Source organism: Lagopus muta, chromosome 27, assembly GCF_023343835.1.
Source record: "Lagopus muta isolate bLagMut1 chromosome 27, bLagMut1 primary, whole genome shotgun sequence".
Lineage (NCBI taxonomy): Eukaryota > Metazoa > Chordata > Aves > Galliformes > Phasianidae > Lagopus > Lagopus muta.
The window spans coordinates 3758187-3769384 of NC_064459.1; the positions used below are offsets into that span (position 1 = coordinate 3758187).

General features: G+C 63.4%; 1 protein-coding gene across 1 annotated transcript in view; it reads left to right on the forward strand.

Annotated features, from left to right (window-relative positions):
• PEBP4 (phosphatidylethanolamine binding protein 4) overlaps window positions 1-2951 on the forward strand; it is a 54375-nt gene extending 51424 nt beyond the window's left edge. Inside the window, exon 6 of the mRNA XM_048928175.1 lies at window positions 2590-2951. Within this exon, the coding sequence (XP_048784132.1) occupies window positions 2590-2681 (92 nt within the window). The 3' untranslated portion in view covers window positions 2682-2951. The remainder of the gene's footprint in view (window positions 1-2589) is intronic.
• The last annotated feature ends 8247 nt before the right edge of the window (window positions 2952-11198 follow it).

Sequence of the window (11198 nt, forward strand, 5' to 3'; positions counted from 1 at the left end):
AGTCCGCTCCCACCGAACTCCGCTTCTTGAAGCGGCTCCGTCCCCCCCCCCCCCCACCCCTCTCCCCCTCCGGGCCCAGCGGTGCAGCGGCGGTTCCGCACCCGGCAGCGCTCAGCTGCGGCCCCGCGGGGTGGCGGCCGCCTCTGCGCTGCGAGCGGATGGCAGATAACAGTTCTGTGGGCTGCAGAACCTCCGAGCCGCCCGTCGGAGCGGCAGAGCCCGCAGCTCTCCGTCCGCAGCGCTGCCCGACCTTAGGAAATCCCCCGCGTCCCGTTGGGGAATTCAGCATCCAGCCCGGCCGGGGGAGGAAAACCCACCCGACTGCAGCCTCAGAGCTGATTTGGGGCACTTCTCCCCGTTTCCCCCCCACTCCCTTGGGCAGCGCTTTGCACAGAGACCCCTCGCACGTCCCACGAGGGATGGAGGCGCCGCTTTTGCCCGTCGCGCTGCGCCCGCGGGTCGCTGCCTCCCGCAGGTGTCACCGATGAAGGTGGCGCGGTTTGGGGTTGGGGCACTGACACGCTGTGCCGCCTTCCTCCCCTTACGGGTCCGGATTCACATCGGGCAATGATTCATGAGCCGACCTCGATCCGCCCAGCCAGAAATTCGGGTCGGACCGGTGCTGGAAGGGAGAGGGAGCAGGCGAGGAAAGCAGGAGCTGAGCGCAGCGGGGCGATGCCGGGCTGGGCTTCGGGGCTGGGAAGCGAGGAAGGCTGCTGTGAGGATGATGATGGCGAGCGTGCGGCCCCGGCCGAAGTCTCCGAGTGTTGGTTAATGGGGATAAAAGCGGGCAGCGGCCGCACGCCCACCTCCGTTGGGCCATCATTAATCTCAGCAGAGCTGTGCGATGGGGCTGATTAATGACGGCCCCCACGTGCTGCGGGGTGGGGGTCCGACGTAGGGCAGAGGGGTACGGAGGGCGGACAGAAAACAGCCCCATATGTCCCCCTACCCTCAGGCTGTGGGTCTGGAGGGGTTGGCAGAGCCGTGCCCGCTCCCCGTGCCTCAGTTTCCCCTGTGTGCACTCCTCCTCCTCCTCCTCCTCTCCTCCTCCTCCTCCAGCGATGATATAATCCTGCAGGAAACGAGTTTGAAAGTGGACCAAAGTGTGGATGAAACGCCTCATTGTTCAGGCATGGGGGGGGGAGACGGTGACCCCACAACCTCCTCTCCCAGCCCCACTGACTCACGGAGCCGTTGGGGCCCATGGGCACAGAGGTGCCCTTTGTGGACGCCCCATAGCCGCGGGAGGGGTGGCTGCGCTGCCCCGCGGTTTGGGGCTGCCCCACATCGCCGTGTTTGGGGGGGGGGGGGGGGGGGGGGGGGGGATGCGGGGCTGGGAGCCACCTGGGGAAGCCCCCGACACATCCGCGTTTGCCTGGGGGTTTCCTTCGGGACGGAGCCACAGGGAGAGGTGAGAGCAGCACGAGCGCAGGTAGGAAAGTAGGTCAGGAAAAACCCTCAGCCCGCTGTGCGGGGCCGCTGCGCGCAGCCCTGTAATAACGCAGCCTCGTCCCGGCCGCTTTCATCCGCGCCTCTCGGGAGGATCCATAAACATTAATTAGGGCTGCCGGCACTCCGGGGAGGGGGGAGCAGCCGTGTCTCGCTCTCGCCCCGTCCCGCGGGGCCCCGCCGCGCTCCGCTTGGGCTTTGTGGGGGCTTTCATCCCGTGGATGAAAGGCACCCACAGAGTTGGGGACAGGAGGATCGGCTCCGGGACCCCTGGGAGACCCCGAGCCCGTGCTCAGGGGGATGAGCGGGGGGACGGATTCAGATCCTGACGTGAGAGGTTCCCATCCTTTCTCCATCCTTTCTAAGGGAGATCTTTAGGGGTTGGAGGCGCTTGTCTCCATCCTGGGCACAGCAGCAGCTCCACATCCGGTCCCACGAGGGGCACAGAGCACGGCAGGAGGTGGGGGCACATGGGAGGGGTCATCAGAACATCAGTGGGGCTGTTCCCGCACCGTGACACCACGGCTGGGTCCCTTGGGTGTCCCTTTAGGTGCCTCTTTGGGTGTCCCTTTGGTTTCCCTTTGGTGTCCCTTTGGTGTCCCTTTGGGTGTCACTTTGGATGCCCCCCTGGGTGCCCCCTTGGTGATCCTTTGGGTGTCTTTTTTGGATGTCCCTTTGGTGCCCCCTTTGGTGTCCCTTTGGTGTCTCTTTGGTGACCCTTTGGGTGTCACTTTGGATGCCCCCCTGGGTGCCCCCTTGGTGACCCTTTGGGTGTCTTTTTTGGATGTCCCTTTGGTGCCCCCTTTGGTGTCCCTTTGGTGTCTCTTTGGTGACCCTTTGGGTGTCCTTTTGGATGCCCCCTTGGGTGTCCTTTGGCGTCCCCTTGGATGCCCACGCTGGGGATTTCCAGGGTGGGCTCAGAGGAAGCCGTGGGCAGCTCTGCCCCAAAGGTCAGCAGGAAGCAGTGGGGGTGGAGGGGGGTCCCCATCCTCTGCCCCCCCCCGCCCAGGGGCGGCTCGCAGCAGGGTGCAGCGCTGCCCGGCCCCTGCAGGCGGTGCAGAGCCGTTTGCAGGATGCGGTCGCGCTGCACTCAGCTGCAGGATGCCGCCCCGCTCACCCTTCTGCTCTCTCCCCCAGGCTCCTGGTCGCTGCACAACTTCGTGGAGCGTTTTCGGCTCGGTTCCCCCGTGGCCTCGACGCAATTCCTCACCAAACACCACGAGGATTAGAGGGGCTCAGACCCCACAGCGCTCCCAGCCTCCTCCGAGCCCCAAATCCCGCTGCGCAGCTCCGCTGTGGGGCTCTCAGTGCACCCCAAAGGTGCCCCCCCTCGAAGCTTTGCTGTTTGCTGAATTGAACCCACGGACGTTTGTCGGGTTTTTGCATCCAGCCCCGGTGTCACCTGGCGGTGGCACTGGGATGCAGTGCGGGAGCTGCTGCGGCTCCATCCCTGCTCTTCTCTTGGAAAGCAAAACCGAAATTAAAGCTGTAAATCAGAAGAGCTCTGCCTGCCGGCCGCGCAGCCGGACCTCCCCTGTAATTAGCTCTTTAATTAGGCTTTCATCCCGAGAGTCGGGTTTTCTCCTCGCAGACTGCCCTCGCTGATTTCATGCCCCCATGGCACAGAGCTTGGAGCAAACCCAGCGTGGGAGCGTGAGCCTGAGTGGGGAAACTGAGGCACTGGGCAGCAGTCAGAGGACGCAGCCGAGCTCCAGGTGCTGCATCTCACCCCAAACCCGTCCCAAACCCATCGAGAGCAGCGAGAGCAGCTTCCACCCCACAGGGCTCCGATGCGGCCGGGACTTTCCCTGCAGCAGGAAGAGGCTGTTTACCCAGTGGGGCTGAATCATGTGCTGCAGGCCATGCAGCGCTGCAGGGGGGGATGCACGCTGCTCACTGCAACTCCACGGCTGTTCCTGGTGGTGGAGGGGAGAGGAAATGTGATGGGAAATGGTCACCGTCCTTCTGGGCCCTTGGGGAGGTGGAAATGGGGTGGGAAATCAGTGGGTCTGCAGTCTGTGCGTGTGGGGGTGGGGAGCCCTGAGGGGGGCGGCCACACAGTGGGGTGGAAGACATTGGGATGGGGATGGGGATGGGATGGGGGGGGGATTGGAGGGGGAATGGGAAGGGTGGGATGGGATGGGATGGGATGGGATGGGATGGGATGGGATGGGATGGGATGGGGATGGGATGGGATGGCCCCATTGTGGTGGGTCGGGGGTGGGAAAGTCATTGGGGATGGGGATGGAGTGGAGATGGATGGGGGTGGGGATGAGGTGAAGATGGGGATGGATGGGGATGAGGATGGCATATTTGTGTGGACGGGATGGAGATGGGATGGGTTGGGATTGGGATGGGGATGGAGCAGGGATGGAGATGGGGTGGAGATAAGGGTGGGACGAGGATGGGATGGGGATGGAGTGGGGAAGGAGGTGGGATGGGGATAAGGTTGGGATGGAGGTGGATGAGGATGGGGATGGGGATGAGAACAAGAATGAGGACGGGATGAGAATGGAATGCAAGGGAGATGGAAACACGGATGGGGCTGGGATGGGATAAGAGTGGAATGCGATGGGGATAGGAATGAATGAGGATGGGGGCACGGATGGAAGCGGAAGGAATGAGGACACGAGTGAGGGCGACCCACGGTGACACCGCAGCGCCATGGGCCAGCAGCACTGCCTGCCTCTGACCACAGACTCTCGCTGGGTCGCTCACGAGGCGTCGCAGCGTGGAAAATATGAACGGCGATTTGTTTGCTCACTTTGGGGCTCAATTAGAAAGAAAGAAAGAAAAAAAAAAGGAAGCTGCATGCAGTCACCCTGCGTTGGCCGCACCCCTTCGTCCCCCCTTCCATTCACTCACCGCTGGTGCAAGAGAGAGAAAAGAGAAGCTGAGCCTCTCGCCGCCTAAATGTAGAAAGTTTTGCTTCTAAATCAGTTTGCGATGGAAAGGAAATACGTCACATCCCTGGGGAAGTGGCAGCCACAACCCCAGCGCTGCAATGGAACAGCCGGCCCCGAAATAGCTGCGCTCCGCTATTGCCACCGATAGCGCCTTTTTTTTTCTCTCCTTTCTGTCTCTGCTGTCATTTTTAGCATCCAGAGGAAGTTTTGTTTGTGTTTGTCAGCCCAACTTTCCACTGCTGCGGCTTTTCTCTTGTTCCCCTTCTGATGGGGGGGGAGAAAGCGGCGCTGGGGCAGCGAGATCCCATGGCAGAGCCAAAAGGAGGCGGCGGTGCTGCGGTGCCACGGGACCCCTGTTGGGGTGGGGGGGGGAGGTGGCACTCGAGGAGCCCTTGGTGACGCTGTGGGCACAGCTGGGGCTCCTCCACCAGCCCCGTCCCAGAGCGAATGGGGGCTCGCTGGGGATGGGTTGGGGTCAGGCTTGGGGGCCTTGGAGGCCTTTTGTGAGCTTCATGATTCTCCCAGCTGAGGGAGGGCTTCCATCCCACGAAGGAGGGCAGGAAGGAGCCGCTCTCCATCCCACATCTGATGGGTGAAAACGCAGATTTAGGGGCAATGGACACAGGGGAGCAGTGGGATGCACACACACACAGCCCGCAATGGGGCAGAGGGGCAGGACGGGTGCAGCCCGCATTTGTGGGAGCAGAGCAGGGCTCCCCCAGCGCCAGCACTTGCACAAGGGATCAGCATCAGCTGACAGTGATCTCAGTGCACAACTGTATCAACCTGCCAATTAATTAGCGCTATCTCGCGCTACATAATGGCCCAACCTGCGGCTCCGGGCCGCTCCTCAAGCACGCTGCGCAGCCAGGCTCGCCGCTCCCCCAGGGATGTGGGTCAGGACAGGGGCGCCCCATTGGGGGAAGATGTGACGTGGGGACACCCAGTACTGCCTGCATCGAGGGCTGCTGGAAGCCCCCATCCTGCAGGGCCTCACGTGGGGCGGCGTGGGGAGGATGGCAGCGCTGCCACTGCAGAGCCGCGCTGGGGCTGGGAGAGGCAGGAGGAGCCGTGCAGGAATGTTGGGCTTCTGGAGCCGTGGGGGAAAGTGTGCGTGGGGCCGCCTCCCCCCCGTGTGCCGCTGCCAGGAGGAGCACGTGGATCAGATCCGGCACGAGGCTTTTATTAATTAGCAATAATGAGGGATATTTACACAACGTGTGTCCCCAGGGAGCTCTGTGGGCCCGCTCCTCCGGTCTCGGATGGAGAGAAGCGATGCTGGGGGCCGTGGCCACAAATCCAAGCTCTCTGCTCGCCCCACGGCGTCAGGACCGAAGCTCTGCGGCCCCACAAGTGCGACCCACAGCCCCTCAGCCCCGGCCCCTCGGTGCTGCTCCGCACTCCGGACCCACAGCTCGTTTTTTTGTCCATCTTCTTATTGTTCCCCTGCTGATCTCTGCATGACAACAGCAAAGTCCTCCAGGCTCTGGGGATGGCCCAGAGGTTCGGGCCGCCCTCAGCTGTGCGCTGCCAGTGGTCCCACTTGGATCCCTGCTGCACGAAGCCGCTGCTCCCCATCGCCACGGGGAAACCGAGGCACAGAAGGGCTCCCACAGATCCCCCCCATCCCGCAGTGCCCCATCCCTCCGTCCTCCCCCACTGCTCAGCACATGGGGAGGAGCTGAGCCCAATGGGCCATCGGAGCATCCCGAGGGAGCAGCCCCGTCCCGGTGCCACCACCCCACGTCCCGAGGGGAGGAGTGAGGGAACGTGGGCCTCACTTCCACATCAGCGTGTTTGCGGGCATTGCTGGAGGAGGAGGGCGTGCGGCTGACAAAGGCAGAGCAGGAAAACCCTCGTGCTGGGAGGGACGCGGCTGTGCCCCGAGGTGCTGTGGGTCAGGGGCAGAGTTTGGCCCCAGAGGAAGATTTCCCACACCCAACAGCAGCAGAGAAAGTCTCTCCTCCTCCTCCCGAAATGACAGCAGGGCTGAAATCACCCGGCGCCCATCTGGGCTCTGAGTGTCCCTGACAGCCAGGAGGACTCTGCAAACTGCAGCACCTCATCCTGCCCGTGAGACCTCACTGCTCACAAACAAAACCCGAGAAATCTGATGAGCCCTTCACCAAACACCCCCCCGACACCCACCCGTCTGCGGTGATTTGTTGCCCTTCTCCACACCACGAGAAGAGCAGGCGTTGCGGCCCCGGTACAGTCATGCCCGGGGGTAGGAGCAGGGTAGGTGACATTTCCCCATCAGCCACAATGTTTACTACTCTGTGACCTACAGATCGACATCTGCAGCACATCCCAAGGGTTGTGGGGAGGAGAGCCTGCAAGTTTCTGCCCCACTCTTGGCATCCGGGCAGAACCCATAGCGCCGGAGCTGAGGCAGCGCCGCTCCGCCTCCCCAACCCGAGGGCTGCGGGGTGGATTCAGCACCTCGGAGAGCTCCCGGGACCCCCGCCATTGGGGGGAATTGGGGGGGGGTTGGGTGGGGGGGTTGAGGAGGGGGCAGGGGGGAGGTTGGGGGGGTCCCATTGTGCCCCAGCTTCTGGTGAGACCCCAGGTTGGGTGCGATTTGGGGCGAGATTCCAATGGGAGCCCAGGTTGGGTGCGATATGGGGCAGGATTCCAATGGGAGCCCAGGTTGGGTGCGATATGGGGCAGGATTCCAATGGGAGCCCAGGTTGGGTGCGATATGGGGCAGGATTCCAATGGGAGCCCAGGTTGGGTGCGATATGGGGTGGGATTCCAATGGGACCCCCAGGTTGGGTGCGATATGGGGCAGGATTCCAATGGGAGCCCAGGTTGGGTGCGATATGGGGCAGGATTCCAATGGGACCCCAGGTTGGGTGAGATGTGGGGCTGGATTCCAGTGGGACCCCAGGTTGGGTGCGATTTGGGCTGGATTCCAGTGGGACCCTTCAGATTTGCTGTGACCTGGAATTACGATTCCAATGGGGAAGCTCCCGTTTGGGTGTGATTTGGGTGCCACCATTAATTAATGACCAGAAATTAGCAGTTCCCCTTTTGAATGCCCTGGAGAAACCCAGCAGGGCCACCCCCATGAATCACGGGGGGTCACGGGACCAAGGATCACCCATCAGGTGGCATTGCTGTCCCAGCCCCACAGGGGCGGCCCCACAGATGGGTTCCTGGCTGCGTTGGCCGCCCCAAGGCAGCTCCGCTGTCAGTTTATGGGATGTCGGTGACATCCCATATTTGGTGATAGCGACTATGGGATGTCCCCCATCTGGGAGATGGGATCCATGCATTGCAGCCGCCGGCCGGGCAGCGGATTTTTGGCGATCCCGATCCGCCCCGATCAGAACGGCTTTGTGTGGGATGATCAAACCAGGATCAAACCGATCTCCCCATCCAACCCACAGCCGTAACTCAAAACCCCGTGGGGAACCGGGGCTGAGAGCGCTGGGGGAAGGGACGGCCACCCTACAGCTCAGAGATGCCCCATAGCCAACACAGCCCCATAGCGAAGGGCCACCAGTGGTCGCTGCCCCCCAAACAGAGGTGCTGGGTGGGGTTGTCCCATGGGATGGGGCCGATCCCAAGGATGACATTGATCCCATTGGATGGGGTTGATCCCAAGGGATGATGTTGATCCCATGGAATGGGGTTGATCCCATTGGATGGGGCCGATCCCAAGGATGATGTTGATCCCATGGAATGGGGCTGTCCTGTTGGATGGGGTCGATCCCATGGGATGGGGTTGATCCCAAGGATGACATTGATCCCATTGGATGGGGCCAATCCCATTGGATGGGGTCGATCCCATGGGATGGGTCAATCCACTGGATGATGTTGATCCCATGGGATGGGGTCGATCCCAAGGATGAGGTTGATCCCATGGAATGGGGCTGTCCTGTTGGATGGGGTCGCCCCATGGGATGAGCTCAGCCTTTGAGATGCTCTCCAACCCCACTGCGAGGGTTTGGGGTCGCCCTCAGTGAGGCTGTCCAACGGGGAAGGGGGGAATCCCAAACTCTGTGGGTTCCATGTGGGTTTGTGCCCCATAGGGTGCAGCCAATTGTGGGGCTGGGCAGGGGCGTGCAGCGAGTGCTGCAGTTATGGGGTGATGGAGCAGCAGGGGCTGCCAGCGAAACAGAGCGGTGCTCCCCCCATACAAAGTGTGGGGTGAACGGGGGGGGGGGGGGGGGGGGGGCTCTGCGGCTGAGGTTGGGGGGTGGAGGAGGGGGGAGATGTGGTCTGCACTCAGATGCAGGGGGTGGGGGGAGGTGGGGATGGGGGGGAGGGAATGGGAACTGGTTGGGGGGTGGATGGGAACACATTGGGGGGGGGATGGGAGCACGGGGGGAGAGTATGGGGGCAATATAGGGGCAATGGGAACACATGGGAGGGGATGGGGATGGGTGAGGAGATCCAGGCACCCATGGCGGGGGGGGGAGCCGGGCACCCACAGAGGGGAATCAGATTCCTCTTGTTGGGAGGGGGGCAGATGGGCGCATCTGGGGGCGAATTGAGGGGGAGGAACGGGCCCCTATAGCGGGGGAGAAGGGGGGATCTATGGAGGGAGAATGGAGCACCTACTGTTGGGGGGGGGGGGGGATGTTTGGCTCCGAGCGTGGGAACGCTCTGCGGGGATGCTCCGATGGGGGGGGATGCGCTCCCCCCCCCCCCCATCCACCCCCCCCCTCCCCGTAGGGCTGCCCCCCGCCCACCCCGCGGAGTTGCGGCGCTGCTCGGCGCTCCGTTCCCGGGGGGGGGTGGGGATCCCGCTCCGCTCCTCCCAGCGTCGCTCCGCGCCGGGGGGGTTGGAGGGGGGGGCCGGAACCGACGGCCCAAAGAAGGCAGTGGGGGCGGGGCCGGATCCGGCCCTTGTATGGCGCTTCCCCTCCGCCCCGCGGCCTCACCCCCCCCCCCCCCCCGCAGCCACCGGCGCTGCGCCTCCCCCCGCACCGCGCTGGGCCGTGGGAGGGGGCGGGGGGGCGGCTGGGGAAGAGGGCGGGGGGCGAAGGGGGTGGGGAGAGAGAAAGGGGTGAAGGGGTGACCTGCAAATGGGGGGTGGGGGATGTAAAGGGGAGGGGGGGGGCTGCAGGCTGCGCAAAGGTTGGGGGGGTTCTACCGATGTCGGGGGGCGGTGAGGAGGTTGGGGGGTGCACGAATGGGGGGGGGATCTGCAGAGGTTGGGGGGTGAGAGGGATATTGGGGGTTCTAAAGCTATTGGGGTTCTACAAAGGGAAGGGGGCTGCAAAGGGTGGGGGGGGGGCTGCAAAGAGTGGGGGGCTGTGCGGGTGGGGGGGGGCTGTGCAGATGATTTTGGGGGGGCTGTGCGGATGGATGGGGTCCTGCAAAGGAGGGGGGGCCATATGGAGGGTGGGGGCTCTGCGAGGACTGGGGCCTGGAAAGGGGGTCTGCATGAGACAGGGCTCCTGCAGGAGAGGGGCATCACTGCGCTGCATGGGGGGGCTCCACCGGGTGGGGGGGGTCCCGCGGATGGGGCCCCCCGTGATGAGTGGGGCCCTGTAACAGAAGGGACGCCCCCAGACCCCTGTTCACTGCAACCCACATCTCCATCACGTAACCCCTCTGCCCCCAAACTATGGGGCTGCCCCCCTCCCTTTTGCCCCCCCCCCCCCCCCCGGGTTGTTCCCGCTGCACAGCCGGCCCTGCAGGAATTGGGTAAGCTCGGCTCAGCTCTTGCGACAGCGCATTTTTCCATCCGTGTGCCATTTAACTCGGAGGGGTTTTGCAGATAAGCATCAGTTGGCGCAGGGAGCACTGAAACCTCCTAATTGCCGACGCCTGGGAAGTGCCAAACTTTTATGGAAGGGGGGGGGGGGGGGGGAATGGAGTGCGACCTGTTTGCAGGTGTTCACAGCGCGGCCCCAAAGGGACACAGGGAAAAGTAATGGGGGCGGCTCAGGGCTTTCGCCCCATTGGGATTTGAGGTTCTGTCGGCCCACACTGCGCCCACAGACCCCACGTGCTGCGTTTCCCCCTTCACACCCCGCTCCCTCCTCCCTTCGTAGGGCGGCTTTTAGGGTTGGCCTCCCCTTTCCTGGGCACCGAGCGAAGGGTCGGAGCCCTCATGTAGGATGGCAGCGCAGCTTTGGGGCAGGGCTGGAGCAGCAGCACAGCATTGGTGGGGCATGGAGGCAGAAGGCCGCATGCATGGTGCACGGCTTTGTTGGAGTGCGGGGCGCTCAGTTCTGGGTGCTGGGTGCTCAGTTCTGGGTGCTGGGTGCTCAGTTCTGGGTGCAGGGTCTCAATTCTGGGTGCTGGGCTCTCAGTTCTGGGTGCTGGGCACTCAGTTCTGGATGCAGGGCACTCAGTTCTGGGTGCTGGGTGCTCAGTTCTGGATGCAGGGCGCTCAGTTCTGGGTGCTGGGCGCTCAGTTCTGGGTGCAGGGTGCTCAGATCTGGGTGCAGGGCACTCAGTTCTGGGTGCTGGGTGCTCAGTTCTGGGTGCTGGGCTCTCAGTTCTGGGTGCTGGGTGCTCAATTCTGGGTGCTGGGCTCTCAGTTCTGGGTGCAGGGCTCTCAGTTCTGGGTGCTGGGTGCTGCCTGCACGGTGCCCAGTTGCAGGATGCACGTTGCGCGTTGCACAGCGCGTGGTGCTGGGCGTAGGATGGCAGCTGCACAGCGCAGGTTGCAGGATGCACATCGCATGGTGCTGGGTGTTTGCTTCTGGGTGTAGGGTGCAGCTTGCAGGGCACCACTGCAGGATGCACCGTGCTCACTGCAGGGTGCTGTGCGCCCAGTTCTGGGTGCAGGGTGCTGCTTGTTCCACTGCTGGTACTCAATGTTGGGCTGCGTGCAGCCCAGTTGCAGGATGCACTGCGTGCTGCCCGGATACCGAC